Source organism: Helicoverpa zea, chromosome 4 (genome assembly GCF_022581195.2).
Source record: "Helicoverpa zea isolate HzStark_Cry1AcR chromosome 4, ilHelZeax1.1, whole genome shotgun sequence".
Lineage (NCBI taxonomy): Eukaryota > Metazoa > Arthropoda > Insecta > Lepidoptera > Noctuidae > Helicoverpa > Helicoverpa zea.
Genome location: NC_061455.1, coordinates 6,411,844 through 6,431,157, shown reverse-complemented (window position 1 = coordinate 6,431,157; position 19,314 = coordinate 6,411,844). Strand labels below are relative to the sequence as shown.

Here is a 19,314-nt window from a genome sequence, read left to right as displayed (position 1 = left end):
GATACCACGCGTTGTGACAAGGCTCTGAAGAATCTGACGCTATTTATAGAACACGAATGGAATAGGTACTCTTTCAAAAAGTTAAAGTAAGCACTACAAATAAAACCACTTTGTTTTTTGATGCCTGAATTCTAATTTCAGTCTGTATTTTATGATAGACAACTTTATTTAAGTAGTAAGCTGCTTTTTGCTTATAAAAGTGCTCTTGTAAAATATTTTGGAAACTATTTTTAGCTTAGTAATTCATAACTGTATTTGTAATTCGAATTCAGTCGTTTCTAACTTTTGCTTAAAACACTAGGTAAACCTAAGAGAGACCAAGATTTTAATAGCCCAGTAATCCCTGATAAGCCGACACCTGCGCAGAACTACACGAAACGTTTATTTTTCTCTTTCTAAGCCGTCGTTTACACAGAAATAGAGAAACCATTTCTAGTTATATGAACTCGTTAGTTGAGTAATTAAACCATCGACGCAATTATGGTTCCTTACTTTAAAGGCCGAGCCTCATGGTGTTGTAAAAATGTTCATTCCCCGATTCTTTGATTGTTAATGCCGCAGCTATAAACTCCACTGGAAGTAGCTGTTTGTACACGAATGTCGAGTGAGTAAATATGGCCAGGTACAGGTTGTACTTTAAAAGAAAAAATATGACGCAATAAACAAGCAAGCATACATAAACACCTACGGGTATAACGTCAATGTTTCGCGTATTTCCCGTGTAAGTGGGTACATAAAAAAGCTTTTAGACCGATATTCCAATCAGCGGAACGACTAAGTAACGCCGTGTCTCTTTTATATTTTTTCGCTCTATGTTTTTCTTACAGCTAATGGTGCCGATCGTAAATGGGATAAGATTTTTATTTTCTTTTTGATGTGCCCTATTTAAGGGAAGCACCCAGTTACACTTTTATGTAATCGCCTCTTTACGGATGAGCGCTCACAGTAAACACACGTGAAATTGTTAAAAGTACGATTTAGGGTTCCTAGGATTACCGACGATTATGGCCATTGATTCGCGATCCTCAAACGAACCAAATTTACAGGTAATTTTTCGGAACCACAGCATTTGAGAGGGTCGAAGTTATTTCGGCAGAAGGTTTTTTTGTAAAAGTGCTTTGATTTCTGCCGAATAGTAACGTACGCGGCCATAAATATAAAGGAATCCCTCGGAAATCCATTGCCTCTGTTTGATAATGTCTTTTGTTAGCATACATAAGTCCTCATAGGCCGGCGGGATGCCATTTCTTATTCTACTTTTCAATAAACCGAATCTCCAGTGTTAGGGCATTTTATGTAGGTTCTTAACCGGATCAACCCCAAAAATAAAGGCGCCCTCCGATGGCTATTGTTGTCCGAACCTATTAAATTAGCAATAATAGGAGGAGGGTTCACTCAGCTTTATGTGCTGGTAAACGCTAGAGATTATTATATTTCTTATTATAAACTTGTCGTACCAAGATTTGTGTAGAAATATTTTTATATGCCGTTTGGCTCATAGCAACAAGTTTGCAACACCTCTTGATAAGAACTTGCAAACGGCATACAGGCAATGATAGACTGTAAGGAAACCACGTGACTTGTACAAATCATAATAGGTATAAGTAGGTATTAGAATTTGATTCAAAATTCTTGATAAACTTAAAAGTTATCCAGGAAGTTGTTAGGGCAGTGAATTCTCAATATTGTAGATGGCTTGCCAATAATAGTATATTTATAGTTCAATAATACTTAATTATTTAATTATTACTTAACTTACTTAAATACTTAATTATTTTGCTGGTAAGTAGTTTCCAAGAAAATTAAATCTTCCTATGTTTGTTGCTTTTAGGTTCAAAAAATATTCTATGGCCAACTTTCTTTACCTGCCGTGATGATAATGAGGCTTTGAAACTTCTTCGACGCCGAAAAGCTGCCCTTAAAATATTTAAGTTTCGACATTGAAAGTTAGTTTCGATTCTAACATTTCGGACCCAAAATGTTCCAAATATTAAAATAAAAAAAGTTATATACTTTATAATCCAGCTAATTCCATATTCATACTTTAAAGTCCTTTATAAAATTCATAGAGTATTCAGTGAAATATTTTACGGGTATATTACCGGCATGGCTACGGACGCGCGGAGTGGTCCTTGAATCGAATTTAATCGACTAAGCTTTCGCATTCAGTGTGGTTAAGCACCCGCTCGTAATGCTGGAATTCCTGCGTATGTAGAAGCTGTTGATTTAATATGATTTGAAAATATTAAAATAAGTGAAAAGTTACTTTTTTGGGTAAATAAAGTTACTTTGTAGTCAGTTTAATGTCAGTCATAACCCTCATCTCAAAAATGACCCTAGGCACTAGGTGGAAATTAATGCAAACACCGAGAAAGGGTTAGTCAAAATAAGCATTTCAATATAACAAAATAGCTGGCGTTATTCTTTAAGGACCTGAAAGCCGCTAAATAACAAAAGACTACAAGTTATTTTCCATAACTTAATCCCCACAAAGGCAGCAGACCGTGTCGGATAAACACTTCCTAAAAGTATTTAGCCCGCAACACAGTTTACGTAAAACGAAACATACATTGTATAGAAAAGGACTGAATTCTCATTACAGTACTTTTGAAAAGGGTTTGTCAAAAGATAATACTGTGAGATAACTCGAAATGCCTGCGTCGAATACTCGTGGGTACCAGCATGTCGATTCTATAAAATATCACAACTCACTTCGACATCACTCTCACTTCGACTTCGATCTAAAGGTAGAATTCCGTAGACGCGACAATAGTCAACCTTTGAAAATGTATGGCACCGTTGCACTATGGGAAAATCGCGTATGTTTCGTCTCAAAACTCCGTATCTCAGTTATTTCAAAACTAAATGATCTGTAATTTTGCACACATATACTTGAAAGTATAAGATTTAATAAAAAAAAAAAAAATTAAAAAATTATGTTTATTAATTTATTTAAAAAATAAAACTTAAAAAAATACATGCATTTATAAGAAAAAATATATATATTTTTTTTGTAATTTACTTACATTAAATAGAATTAAATATCATTGTATAAACAGTGTCTAACGAGAAAACAATAATATACAAAATTCAACAAGCTCCTACAGATTTTTGTTGACAGCAAGAAGGGACTTGGCTTCATCGAAAAGTTCTTTCGATATTGTTTCTGAGGTATTTCTCAAACTTGATATATATGGATCAGAAGTGTACAATAAGGTATAGAAAACGTCTGTATTGGTAGCCGCTCTTGAACACTTTCTAGAATGATGAAGTCTAAACTTTTTGTAATCCTTGTTGCGGGATTCTTGAGCGTCTTCGGACAATTGTCCGATAGGTAAAATAGCATAGTACTCAATGATTTTTTCTCCGTGAATAAGTATTTTATGTACGGAGGAAGGCATATAATACCAATTATAAATATTTACGTACAGTTGGGCGGTACTATATGCGTATTCACCGAACTTTTTTGAATCAATAGCCATTCCAGATGACATAGTTTGCAGTATAATGTACATTCGTTTTATAAGTTCTACGTCTACACCTGTAATGTCTGCAGAGCAAGAGTAATTCTGAAAAAATCTCCGAGCTGTGTTTCCATCATTACTATTTCCAGTGCCTTGTCGAGGTTTATCGATATGCAGTCCCATTTCCTCCCTAAACCGCTTTTGTACCAGTTTTTTTTTTTCGTCTTTGTTTTTTTTATTTTCTGGTGTAGTGGCTGACCACTTTTGGAAAGACAAGTTATAGGAAATGTGTAAAATCATCTCCATGCTTCTAATCCAAGCGTGTAGTGTTGACAGTCCATATTGAAATGAACTTTCATTCACATCTCGTGTCCTAACTGCCTCTAAGTTATTCATTTGCCGAGGAGTAGCACCACAAATTGTACAAGAAGCGCTCGAAGGAGTTTCAGTTAAAACTTGTGCTACTTTACCATCAATCATGGTTAAAAATAGGTCATGAGTAATTTCAATTACTTCACCATTCTTATTTATCATGGAAGGGGACAGGTTTTTAATTTGATTTTTGATAACAGCCACAACAGACGCGGTTTTTTCAGGAGTTTCTTTGGCAAATTCATATCTTACGGATGAGCAAGCTTCATTTTTCCAAATAACGATATTAGTTGTCACATCTATGAGTTTAATGGGTACAAGTGAAGCAATAAAAAGGTTCGCATCTGATATGAAATCGCTTTCTTCGGGCAAAACTTGCTTGTATTCACTTTGCCCTGATGACCCGTCACAACCCCATTTGCAGAATAGTTTCAACTGTCTTAAACCGTTTTTGTAAACTGAACCAATTAGTAATATACGTGCTACAGTATGATCCAATAAGTCCTGCAGATTGACTTTTGCACTTATGTTAGTAATGGTTATGCTCGAATCTGGTGGGTAACACATCTTCTTCGCTTCGGCTAAAGTTGGATAAGAAGGAAACACTGAGCAGTTTTTGTCCGCCAAACAAATTCGAAGTTTCCCATACTGTTCTTTGTTAAGGTCTAAGTCAATAAATGTCCGTAGTGCTTCTTCCTTTGTAAAAGGTGTAACGTCTTCAGGGTTCTCAGTTATGAATTTAAGAAACTTTTTCTTATCATTTTTTGGCGCAGTTCGTATAATATTAACAATTGTGGCCTCCTCCGTCTCACCCATAGACCGCAACTCCTGAGTATATGCATTGAGCACACACTCTAATCCGTACTCTTGTATTAATTGCATGTTTTTTCGTTTCTTTGTTTTTTCTGAAGATGCTTCGCATGGTTTCGATGGTCTGCCACCTGCACTGCTTCCAGATGTATTAGGGTCATTAACTGTAACTCGACACTCCAGTGGAACACGAAATTCACCATTCAACCAGTCGACGTTCTTACTTTCAAAGCGTTCTCTTTTCCGGGATGCATTTCTCCAGCGTTCGTTACATTTAGACACCAAGTTTCTTTGAATGTAGGAGATCACAGTAGCCATATCGTCTGGTGACAAATTGAAATTATCATGCAAGTAGTCTTCTATATTATTCCCATTTATCAACAAATTGCACAACTCTCGTTTACTACAAACAAATTCACCCATTATTTTCAAATCAGATAACTTCTGTGAATATTTGAAAATAGGTTTGAACTGCTTTTTAAAAGCAACTGAATTTCTGACGAACAACTGTGGATGTTTCAGGGTTCGCGTTTCTTTTATAGGCCAATTAAATAGTGCTATGTGCAAAAAGATAAGAAACTAATATTTGCATTCTTCCCATAACCAACCTGTTTTTAACTTGACCCTAATAGATAAAGTGACCATATTTTATCATATAAGGTGGTCAAAACTATATCAAAACCACAAATAACTATTAATAATACTCATCACTGTAATGACCATTTTATCAATTTGACACAATAGATAACAGATGATTATGTGAGAAGTAAAACATATTGGAAAAAAATATGTTTTTTATCTCGCGATATGTTTTGGCACCGTGTCAGAAAAGGCGCAAGTATGCGCAACTTTTTTTTTTCTCCTTGTGTAAACTAATGTATAAAGATTGTAATACAACAAATATCTCGACATCGGCAAACAGCGGCAACCGGGTAAGTCTCATTAAAAAAAAAGTAACCCGAAAATTATACCATCTTAAACTACATTGGTTAATTTTTATTTATTTATTTATTATACATAATATTATTTAAGAAACGTTATGAGGAGATTATAAGCATTTCAAAAATGTATAATACTTATACATTTATATCAAAAACTTTCGAGTAATGTGGCGTTGAATTGTAGTAATGTATTGTGCCAAAATCACATCATTGAACATGGGTTAGCTTTGATGCCTTTTTTATACATTATGGTTAGCAAAAAATAATTTAAAAAATATAGAAAAGAAAGCTTATTTATAAGACTAAATTAATTAATTAGTTTTACTCCATAACAATAACTTTCAGGTGAAACGGTTTTGAGACGGCCTTGTATGGGGCTTTCCCATAGTGCGTTGTCGAGGCCCGTGACAGTCGCGCGCGGCCGACGAATTTCGTAAGCTGCTCGCGGCATTGTCAAAAATTTAATTCTGGTTTTACTAAAATTCTATAGATGTTATTAAGCGCTAGACCATGTTGAGAAGCGTACGGCCGCGAGCGGCTCACGAAATTCGTCGTCCGCGCGCGACTGTCGCAGCCCTCGGCAGCGGTGCCATACATTTTCATAGGTTGACTTTTGTCGCGCGCGGCTGCGACAATCGCGACCCACGGAATTCTACCTTAAAGTTTCGTGATTGACATTGTCAAACTACACTAGCGCTTCACTATCGAGCGTGTTGACAAGTTGAACTAAATCAAAGTCGAGATTTTGACAGATTTGTCAAAATCTGTCTATCTATAGGGGAGGTAGGGGAGAGATGGGCAGTTGGGAGACATGATCAAATCAGAATAAAAGGGGGGTCCTTTTATTCTGATTTCTGATCATAGTTTTGTTTTTTTTTAATTGGGTAGTTTACGTTACCGACTGGTAACGGTGTTCATCCATAGACTATCTGTCATTTCTGTGAGTTGTCAAGAACAAACACTCGTAAAAGTACTTAAATATTTTGTTGCGGTTTCGGATCGTTATAAAGAGAAAACTAATGAAAGGTATGTGTATTTTCTATTATTAATTATTGATTGTCAAAATCTCCAGTTACAATTATAGTAAGTCGATGCAATCCACACCTATTATACCTTTAGAAGAGATTAATAAAATAAACACTTCTTTAATTAATATTATTTTTAACTTTATAACAAGAAATATAAAATTACTTCATGATTTTATCACAATTACGGCGAAAACCGGCGAAAACAAACAAGCTTAAACACAATATGAAGACAGAAGATACCCGATATATTACTTTCCTCTATGACAGAAGAGAAGAAAATATTGTCCACAGATTAATAATCGTATTGGCGCTGTCAGTATTTTTTTTCGTAGGGTAAGCATAGATTATATTCACAGCACGAATTTAGAGATTTCTGTTTATTTTATACTTAAAAGCTGCCTCAAATTCCTTACAATAACAAATTATAACTAAAACATCATATTTAGCTAAAATTCTGTGTCAAAACTGATAAAATTAAAAACTGATTAATCTCGGTTGACATTTTGTCGAGTGGAGAAGTCACTAACACAGCATTGGTCGATGTCGAGCTCACTTCACTTCGCAAGTGATTAGGTGATGTTTACAGAATGCAAAATCAAGGTCGTTCTGAATCGAATGCGAAGTGAGAGTGAATAGCGAAGTGAAATGCGAGTTGTTGTTCGAATTTTATAGAATCGACGTGCAGGCAGGCCTTGGCCCTGTTGCGCCCCGCTGGGGTTGCTGACAGTATTCTACTTGTGTAGCCCTTTCATTTGATACCCATATTGAGGGGGCTGTGCCATTTTGTGCCGGCGGCCATATTGGATTTAATTAAAGGTGTATACAAAATTTCAGACCAATCGGTTGACAGGAAGAGGGTGAAATTTGAATTACTAAATTTGATCCAAGAATAAATAATAAAACAAACGGGGTGAGCTAAATAAAACCGTTTAAATATCTCGTAATGTTGAAACTGATTGTAATTTTTAGGAAAGCTCTTTCATTATATCTAGCCGAATATAAGAAATGGCAATAAAAGTTGATAATGATCTGTAAAATCTGATTTTTTATGCAATAAATTGTGAAAAAGTGCCCATCCCTCCCCTACCTCCCCTAAAGTATGAAATGACATTACGAATCGAAGTGAAATGCGAGTTGTTGATCGAGTTTTATAGAATCCCAGTACAGGAGTTCATAGGACCGCAGAGAGGCTAATGTTTATTCGGTAAAAGCGGATCGCTGTGCACCGGAGATGGGTCGGCGGCGTGATAGCGCGGCCCAATCATACCCGTACATGACACCCGTCTAATAGACTGAGATATAGCTACGTAAAACGCAGAGTTCTAAAATCTAAAACGTGTATTGGTTTTGCCACTTTGAACTCGAGAGTTTGTAGTGTGTTGAATAACTGTTGTACTAGTTCATCTTGTTCAACATGCTTAGTGCCTATGCCTAAGACAATAAAATAGATACCTATATCAATTGATATGTCGACATCATTACTTCACAATAATTTCATTATTTTATCTTCATACAATTTCAATCACTTGAACTAGAACGTTAAAACAGTTCCTTGGTTCATATTTTTTTTTATTTATTCTTGTACATATTAATTACATTTTTAAATATTAAATATAAAAATAAAAAAAACATTCAAAAATATAAAAAATAGGTTGCCACCGATATCGGGCACGGGGTCCATTCCTTGGTTTATTATTAAATAAACGCACGACACTGTAAGAGCAATTTTTTGCCCGTTCAAGGTAGATGCCTCAATTATCGAGCACATCATACCACTTGATGTCTTGGTAATTAATCGTAGTTATTAATACACCACATACAGACCATTAACGTCTTACTGTAGAGGAGCCAACACCACAGACCGCTACAAGTATGGTCTGGGTACTGTTGGCCACATGTGGTATAAGGGTTTGAAACTATGGGATTTGGGCACGATATTCGATGTAAAAATTATTTTTCAAATAGACTTAGAAAATGCATGCAGTCCTCTTACCAGAATTATATTTCGGGTCGGTGCAGCAATAATAAGCAACATTATTTGCATATGTACAGGCATCTTAGTCTATCAATCGGTTCATCATTCTTACCTATAACAAAATGCAACTTACATTAATTGACTTCTTTTTATTATTATTTCTTATTCATAAACCACAGTAAAAAATGGATAAAGGAAAATGATTTTAATATTTTAACACATAATTTTTACGCAGAAAATTAAACTCACACCGTAGAAGCATAGCCGGGAGCCACTCTTATACTTTACAAAACAAACACATTATCTCAATATTCGTACTTTTGTTATTGGATAAGTCGAGTAATAAACTTCAAAGCAGTTTTGTGTTGAAATAATATAATAAATCGGCTTACTCCTGCTCATAAGTATGAATAATTAATGAAATTTTGTCGTCTGCTTCGTTACTGGATTAAAATGATGGATCATGTGGGTTATTTTATATTCTTACACTTAATTATGTTATGTGTAAAACAGGAACTAGGTGACTTTAATTGTTGATGTATCAATCAGACTGGTGCAAGTTTTAAAATTGTAGGTTATGTAGGTACTTTAAATGCGGCGAGTGGAAATCACCATTTTTTTTAAATGAACGACTAGTTCACTATGTTCAAACGATTTGTTGTTACATTAACTTCAGATTATAATAAGTGCAATAACGTTCAATTGATCGTATAATCGAATAGTGAATAAAACAATATCGACGTTATTCTATTGTGATGTGAGAATCTTGATGTCAGTCTATTGGAAATTAATAACTCACTTAGATACGTATATCCATAAAGCAATTTATTATATCGAAATTGTTAAGCAAAGCAGTAATACGACGTAAATTGATTTATTAGTGAAGATAGAAAATGCGGAGTTTCGCGTTTGTCTTTTTACGCGATATCATCATCATCCGCCTGCCGTTATCCTAATTTATTTAGGGTCGGCGCAGTATGTCTTTTTCTTTCATACGTATCTATAATCCCCTAGCTTTATTATCTTCGGCACATTTTTTCCATTGTCTTCATGGTTTCCTTGTGGAAAGATTCACCACTCAATACTCAATATGGGTACTTATTTTATTCCATATATATGTTGAGCTATCTATTGGTAATAGGTTGCCAGATTAGGTATTATAAAGTTACATAAGACAAAAAGGACAACAACGAGGAAAAGGTTGTTGACGATACGTGAACCAATATTGAATAGAAACTTCCTTACTCCATTCTATCCCGTTTATATAATGTATAGAATATAGAATTTGGCACACGACTAACAAAACTTTGTTTTTCACAGCATACGGCAACTTGGGCAGCGTGCTGACCACACAGGGACGGACCGCGGAAGCGGAAGTAGCCTTCGAGAGGGCTCTCAAGTACCGCCCCAATATGGCTGACGTGCATTATAATTTGTGAGTTTTATTATAATATTATTCGACATTTTTTCATTCACGAATCCACGTGGACGTTCACATTTGAAAGGAAAATGAATGTCAGCCCAATAACAAAAGACGCAGATTTGATGTGATACCCATTTTATTGTAATCTCGATAACAACAAAAGTTTAATAATACATTCAAAGGGCCTAAGAGTACCCTTAGTGGAGGGCGAAATAATATTCGCCATGTCTTCCCCAAGGGGCTAAAAAGGCAAAAGGTCCGATCCCTATTAAGGACATCGGGAAAAGAAAATATTATAAAATATAATAAATGGCAGCCACACCGCATTTGCTTCTTCGTGTTTCTAAAACTGCTCTTGTTTGAAGTTTCTTCGGAAAACCAATAACAAAACTTCCTTTTTTTGATAACACGGAATAAATATAACATCTCCAAAGGGTAAGGGGACATTTATATTGAATTATGGTTATTTGTCCTTATTATAGGTAAGAGGATTACACGAAATAATGGATGCGAATGAATTGTTAACGAGGTAGCGATTTTACGGTTGCTACTTGTAATGACCAGGAAGGTTATTTCAAGAATTTAAGATAATGCCATGTAGTTAATGTTTTAATTAAGTCAATCTTTTTACTATAATCCATATAAAATTAATTAATGAGAACATACAGGTCGATGTTTTTTTCTGTTGATTTAAAACGCTCATTCGAAAACAATATGTGAGGGTGTTCCCGCTCCGGGCAGGGGGCGCTCGATCAATAGGCCCAGAACGACGGGCCGTGCGCTTAATTCACAGAGGATTCCACTTCTTGAATTAATCGGGTAGGAGCTCTCTGCCCGGTCACCTAAGCGTTGGGTTTCCGAGCAGTTTCACAAATTAACGTCAAGCCACACGATCATAATATAATTACGACAAGAGGTCAAAAGGACTGACAGCTACTATACACTCGGTTTGATAAGATCCGTGATGAGTGTTCTCCAATCCACAGTTTACATCCCGATCCTTCAAGTTCACGAGAAATTCTCCCCACATTTTGGAGTATTTCATAATTTTCGTATAAATCTCAAGTAGATTGTAGCTTTTCATCAGTATTCTGGAGGTAAACGTCGGAGTTTGTTTTGTTTTAATCTACTTATTCTTTGCGGGGTGCGCATACAAGAGAGAATTAAGAATGATAATGAAAGGAAACACGTGTAGGTGGCGATAGCGGTTTATCCAGTAGCTATTTGCACTAAACATGTTCCACATAAGCCCTGGCCGTTTACGAGCAAGATCGTTTCAATCTCGGCCCTTGTGAAGATAATAGGTATTGTTTAGCCTTCCATTTTGATACGTCAGCTTCTTAGCTTGTTTGAATAAAACCTTGTTAATATGTTCACATAATAGGCGTGGGACGTAACTATGGAAGACAAACGTGGGGTAGAGGACGAGGTAAGCGTTTGTTGTGCAGTAATAGCGTTTGGTCAGGTCATTGAATTCAAAATTATATGACGAGATCTTAGTTTTCAACTAGATCCTTTAACATATCCCGTAATATTTGATAACATAGTGTTTTTCATTAAATTAGTTTAATTAGGTACTTGATATCAGTACTTAAAATACTGTGTTTATAAATTCTTTATTAAATTCGTGTTAAATCTACTGATATGTTAATACAGCTTTAGGCACACTCTATTTACTGATCCAGCACGACAAGCCTGCAGGCAATGTGTCCCCATGTTTAAGTAGCTATCCGTACGTGATGATAGCCGAGCATGCGTTCATACGTAAGCTGAACGGGCCAACATAGCACATATCCTTATTCTATTAAGGTCATACGATATTACGCGTGCCCGATATAATCTCTAATACCACGCGTAATGGAAAGAAATGCTGTACAAAAGCCGTATTAGAAGACGAATATAAATAGAATAAGGCGTCGCAGTTGCGGAATAAAGTTGGGGAAACGTCCTCACGATCGGTTGGCTTCTTTGATTGAAGGAATATCCGTTCCGCATAACGCACAATGAGGAGGTCACAATGCCTTGTTAGTTGTTGCGCTGCAGAATATGTCCGTGATTGTAAACAGTATGAGATACGATTTAACGAATCTTATTGTTATTGCAATACGGTCTAAATTCATCCGTTTTTTATTGCTTATAATATTGTGTTCACTTGAGATTTCATTTAGATGTGATATTATTTTACATATTATGAAAATGGCATTCTTGATGATTAAGTAAGAGATCCTTCCATATTATTACAATGTCAGGCCTGAAGCATGATAAAGCCCAGGCAACAAGCTGCTATCCCCTCAATCAACTCTCTCGTTAGTCACCCTTAGTCAGCTATACTCAGACATAAGAATAGCTCCCTCATTACCGTAGAAAACAATGAAATTCACAATGATTGTTCTTTATAAAATAATTATTTCAAGTAGATACGAAGTGGGGACGACGTAAAAACGTAAGCGTCAACTTATTGGGGTGAATTATGACTGGGAGGCAGGCGTAATGGCCTCAGCACAGATTTCTCGCAAAGATTAGATTATTCCAATTGTGTGGTGGCAAGAAATCACTTGAACGCATAGCCTGTCGCCGGAGAATTTGTGTGGCTATGTACGTACATACCTCGCGTGTGCTGAGTGACTGAGTCGTGTACACTGTGAGCTATTCAGTGTGAGGGACACTGCACAATACAAACATTCCACGCTGGTGGGAAGTAACGAGATTTGCGATCTGTTCTGGATGAAAAGTTTCTTGAACGTTTTCTTTATTTTTGAATAAGTATTTTGTCTTGTGCTATTTCCATGTATGATTGAAGGCGCATGGTGTCTTTCAAAGAAGTTAGAAATACATTCAAATTTAGGTGTAGGAGTGTTTACCGTTTTGATTTTGTCCTTGAATATTATCACTGCTTCTAGACTTCTATATTTAACGAGGAATTTAATAATTCTCTCTAAATAGAAGGAGAACTTTCGTAATAGTTACTTCAGCACATTCTAAAGCCAATAACCGAGTATTAATCTCGGTACAAACTTCGTCAATGTATTGACAAAGGAAAGACTACGCCGTAGCGGCGTAGCGGCGTAGTATGAATAGCGCGGGGTATTGTAAGCTCGCACGAGGATTTGTAGCAACAAATCCCGAATCACTTGACGCTATTTGCAGAAGTGATGGACGTACACAAGTCAGATGTACTTACAGGGCTGTCAGTAAAGAAAAATATAGGAATCTGGTGCCAAAGTGGTGTGTACCGTATTTGAAGTAAAAACATGGAAGCTTTTTTTTTGTGTTTTGCAAATCGACGCTCCGATACGTTGTAATAATATAGTGGCAAAAAACGAAATATGTGAAGTATTGCGTTTCCCAGTGGTAGTCCGTGTTGTGTCAACTACGTTATCAAATGTTTTTCTTTTTTGCGCACTGTACACATAGAATCGTTATTAGATAAATCATGAAAAGTGACGTATGTATTTTATGCTTAGAAGTAACTTTTAATAGACAAAGACATGAAATTCAGGAATTTCATGTAAGCACAATGAAATTATTTACTTAAGTCATTAAATAATATATCTAACATTTTGTTAATCCCATGACATTAAATAATGTTATATATTGATACTGTTATCTTGCTTAATATATTTTACCTATTATTTATACACATCGTCGAGCAAAAGACGACTCTGGAATATCCTCAGATACGAATGCTAATAATCTTGTTACTCCATCTTCGGTTAAAGCAAATCGCCTTATGTGCGCCAGGCGTGACCTCTTAGCAATGTCTAAGTAAATCTATATTACTGAGTAAACCTATAATCAAATACAAATAATATTTGACTTGAAAGTTAGAGTAAATATGTTGTAAATATTCTTAGTAAGTGAAAGCAATTGGAAAGGCAATAGGTCAGAAACTATTGTTTTCCTAAACTTTTGTGTACTTGATTTTTTAGTTCATCAAATCATTTTTATTAATATTTTAGGCCTTGCACGGAATCGAAAAGTCATAAGATAAGAGAGAAGACATAAAATTTGTAAAAATGACAACAAAATATAAGCAGCTTTTACTATGGGTGCCAACTGCGTCCCGTGGGGTAGTTCCCACGTTCAAGCAAGATTTAAAAAATCTCGGAAAGCCTACCTACTTCGAGGTACGGACATTGAACACAAAAAGTTTTTTTTTTCAAATCAGTCCAGTTCCTGAGATTAGTCATACACACAAACTTTCCAATCTGTTTAGTTATAGCAAAGATCCAATACTTTATATCAATCAAAAACTATTAGCACATAGAGATAAGAGGCTTTAGGTTAAATGATCTGAGCTCGAGACAGATCAGTAATAATTTATTCATGCGGGAAGTAGGATAGTTCTCAAGCGATAGATGCTGGAATCCCGAAGAGTTTTATACCAATTGAATATCAATTTAAACAATGAGTGGTTTCATTATTGCCTTAAAACATATTCTGTAGTTTATGACGTTAATTAAAATAAAAAAATATCGTAAACAATATAAAGATCGGAATTGATAACTTTCTCTTTTTTTGGAAGTCGGTCAAAAAGACAGAATAATGATCACGTAAACTAATTTAAATATACATTTAGCTAATAGTAGATAGCAACAATCGCTTAGGTCTTTATTTCAAGTTATGTAGATACAACAGGTATTTTACTCTAGGAACGTTTATGAATTTTAGTTTACATTGAATACTTAACCGCCCTTGATTTGAAACATCACTTATTTAAAAGAAGTTGAAGGACATGCTAGCCGAGGTCAGTGTCAATTTGACGGTAAATAAGTATTTTTTTTGAAGGGTTCATCATTCAATATAAGGATTGTAATTTTTTAATATGATTTAATAGGCGAAAGTAAATAGTAGTCAGAGATAAGTGATGTAAAAAAATTACCGCGATCAATTATCTTAATGGATAATGTAAGATTTTACCAATTTTAAAACGTACAAATTTTCCCCGTCCAAAAGAAGCTTATGTCCTTACTCAGGCTTTGAATAATCTGTGCACTAAACACTTCAATCGATTCTGTTATTTTGGCGTAAAAGCGTGAGAGACAGAGAAGTGTTACCTTTATATTATTTGTGTTAATTTCACAAAATCAAAGTCAAGATATTAATTTCAAAACCAATGCATCCATATTTGCTGCTGCAACAAAAAGCAAATACAAAGCGCGCATCAGCCCTATGCAATATCAGCGTCGCACAGAAAGCGAGGCGAGGCGGGACTATAACGTCCCGATGGCGATAAGGCGTAGATTAAACTGGTGTTTACTCACACACACATATTTAACATTCCCACCATCTAGACTCGCGACAACGCTTGCTTGGTATTTGCATACTTGTTTGCGAAACGATTTGGTCTAGATCTGGACGCGTCTACATGCAAATGCAATTTATACGGGACCATACAACACTTGCTACGAGTAATTGTAAATTCACTGGGATTTTTCTGGGTACAGTTTTTGCGGTGGGAATGTAATTAATGTTAAATGTATGTTTACGAATGTTGGCGTTGTTTTTTCTGCTTGCTAGTGTAGTTTTGTTGTCTCACGTGTAAACTGTTTTTTAACTTTTATTTCTTCATTGTGAAGATTTAGTGGACGAAATTATAAAGTTCTGTACATAGAAGAATAGTTGCTTTTGTTTGTGCACACCTGGATTGCATAAGAAGCGATTGCAGCTTTCTTGAGAATGTTCATTCCGAATCTAATCAAATCAAACTTACTGAGTTAACACACTCACAATTAGTTCCGTGGAAACAACTCAACGAACAAATTGTTCTTGGATATAATATAATTAAAGACAGAAGTAATAAAATTAATCCTTATCATGCTACTCATAAAGTCCAGAACACAAGTCGAGCGCGTTTCACGCAGTGTATCACAAACCTAATTATCCTTGTCAGAATAACTCAGCCGCGTTTAATTAAAAACTTCTTTTATTTCGCGATGCATTTCAAGAATAAATCAAACAGTAAAATTGAAACACAAAAGAAACGTCGGATAACTCTTGAGGAAAACTTGGCTCTTTCCCGCTTTTCCGCGAGTTTTCACAAGGAATCAGTGAAAAGATGTTTAATGATTCTGACAGAGTAAGAAGTACTGTTACACTGCACTGACGTAAATTAGTTATGTATTAAGACAAAGTACTATCCTTTAAAAAATATTTAATTTATAATTATGTAATATATTATGTTAATCGAGTATTTTTAATTCTAACTATAAAACTGTGTGACACAATATGCTAATACTTACGTATTACGATGCCTTTTTGCTATACAATTGTCTTTTAATCAAGCAATAAAATATGCCTTTTAATAAAAAGTTATTCCGAACAATAGTACCTCACCATCTTTAATTTAACGCCGACAATACAATACAGTACGTACAGATTCAAAGGATAGTAAAATAAAATAAAAAACAGCACCTTATTAGATTTCTCCGTATTCAAGTAATATAACAGAACAAAGGCGTCTTGCAATATAAAGTGGAATACTAGGAAGTGGCCCCATTCACACGCCATTTGAAAGCAAAAATAATTTTATTCTCACATGGTAATTATATTCCAATATTCTTCTTTTATTAATGATATTAATTACTTTTATACATAGCACGCTTCCATAAAAGTTATCGTAAATCGAGTCGTTTCCAAGTATTTTTTATCACAAGCGCCCAAAATATGTGACCTTTACTAAAATTGTGGAAGGCTTTCGCAAATATAATTATGATTTAAATTTCATCCCGCAAAAAGCTTTTACCTACTTTCGGAGGTACTACTAATGTTACCAAAAGGAGATTTATTCGTATTTAGCCATTCCAACAAAACCACATATTTTAATAAAATGAATTGATGTAAGTATTTAAGGGGCTTTTGGTTCGCTTTATCGGTAATCCTTTTGTATGTAAAGCTTCTATAAAATTAGATGGCAATGAGTGATTACTGATTGTGTACATAGATATGGCTCGTAAAAGATAATTTTCTATACAAGCGATCGGTTTATGGAAACTTTTTATGGAGATAGATTAGACGGGTAATAAACTTCAGTATATTGCTCGAGCCTGGGAAAATATATTGTTATATATTTTTTCACTAACAGAATAATAAATTAACAATTAACCTAAATCACTGATAACTATAAGCTATTCTTTATATTAGGTACTTTAGTTTCGAATTTTAGTCGGTTGACAATTCCGAATTACAGATCAACAGGTAGTGTTGTAGTTACTTTTTGGGAATGAATAAACAAAAGAAAACGTTTATCAATACTTTCCAATAGACAATACAACATTAAGAAACTTATATGCACCATTGTCAGATAGTAGATATATTAGAGTCGACGAATGTGGGTCCCGATCCCTCGGCTGCTATCGTGTGTGGCGAACATAATGCTGTTAGGCAGATAAGTGGTCAATTTCGCAATCTCTGTGTACAGGGATCGGCAACACTTTGCTGACACAATGTTGGTATTCTCAAAGCTGTAAATGAAATGGTTACTTTGCTATTTCGTGTTTAGGCATTACGTGATCTGATAGTGATGTGATCGTGGTTGTTGAGTGAGTGAATGCATAAATGGGTTGTTCATTTTATGATGACTAAATGGTTTTCTGTAAGAGAAATTAATTTGAAGTGAAGGAAATATATGGACCCATTAGTAGCTCTATTTATTAAATCATAATTATTCAGAATAGGTAGGAATAAAAAAATGAGGCTTTATAATTTCAATACCAACTTTCTCTAAGTAAACACTTGAAGCTAGTTCGATAATAGTATTCAATGATAAAACTTCAAATTACGATAAAATGGAATTGGGTTTGTCGTGTTTATACAAGCACGGTCAACGATTCAGCAAACTGAGAATTCGGAAGGCGAGTTAATGGAAACAGACAAATTGCTTATTCAAATAAATCAGAAGTAAAATATCGTTCCCTTTGTGTAACGAGTTGAGAATTCAGCTGTTATTTATAGCTACAATAAAGATAGTGTTATAATGCGTAAGTTATAATTTAAGCAGGGTGGTAACATTAATTCAATTCACAATTTGTCACCTCGGTTAAATCGCGGAATGTCGGGATCGCGTGCGACGCACCCGCCCGGCCGGGGGCATCGGAGCCGTGTCGTGAGAATCGTGAGCATTCACTGCATAAATTACCTACAATTTATCCAAGCAACGTTTGCGTCGCCGCTCAAACGTGCCAAATTAAACAAACATTCCGTCATCATAATTTATGCAACGTTAACATTAACAAACCGTATCTGTATTTAATTTATCGCACCTACAAACGCGTGTGACTGCGTTACACCCGTCACGACCAACGCTTATAAATCGTTTGTTCTCTCCCTTTACGTACACATATGTACGTAGGACATATAACTTAGGTGTATACATGCTTTAGTTCACATGTGGACCATCACTTTGAAGGAGTTTCTAATTCGGTATTCGTGCCAAATGAGCATAAGCAAGTCGGTCTACATACCTATTGTGTTAGGCGAAGTATAATGTCATATTGTAACCAATATTTTCATAAAGCCATGATAAAATCACTAAGTACGTCAAATTATCGCCTGCAATCATCAAGAATCATCTAACTAAAGAGTAAAAATTAAAAAATGTTCAGCTCAATTTCCCTGAACCAATCACATTATGATGGCCATTATCTTAGGTCTAAATCAGTCTGTAAGCATCCACTTCCCAGCCGTACTGCGGGACCCAAGAGATACTTATAATTAGGGTTGCTTAGCAAGCAATTGCAGTATGATCTTATTAGTTCACAAGGCTGCCGGCCATAATCTTTATACAATTTTCTTAGCCTTTTGATATAATGGAATTTGTTGCTCTTCGTTGGAAAGGGTTAAATGTTTGGGCTAAATGTTAAATGTTAAAGAAATGATTTTATTTAAGTACTCAATGGTTTCATGTAATCGTGATAATAGAAATTTTAGATGTAGCGTTGTTCTTTCTCAATTTCATGTCTATTTATAATTTCAAAGCTTCTGGTTAATTAACGCAAATATTAATAAAATAGCATAAAACCAACAATCCTGACCTTTTATGACCGCAACATGCTATAAAACTAACAGAACATTAAAATAATAACAGTAAAGACTTGTGTCCAATAGCTAATGAAAATTCCACACATTTAATTTACTTTACACGCTAAGGGAACTTCGTTGTCACCCTAATGGATTCTAATTTGATGTATATCGTAGTGAGATATTTAAAAAAAAAAACAAATGTTTACTGTGTAGTATTGTGATCTAATAACATCAAATTATAGGTACATCGACATGAAATAGCTTTTATCGAATAACACGA

At 35.1% G+C, this 19,314-nt stretch overlaps 1 protein-coding gene across 1 annotated transcript in view; it reads left to right on the top strand.

The window, feature by feature from the left end:
- The window catches only part of LOC124629867 (protein O-mannosyl-transferase TMTC2), a 93,167-nt gene that overhangs the window by 63,305 nt on the left and 10,548 nt on the right, over positions 1-19,314 (top strand). Inside the window, exon 5 of the mRNA XM_047163521.1 lies at positions 9,911-10,025. Coding sequence (XP_047019477.1) covers positions 9,911-10,025 — 115 coding nt within the window. The remainder of the gene's footprint in view (positions 1-9,910; positions 10,026-19,314) is intronic.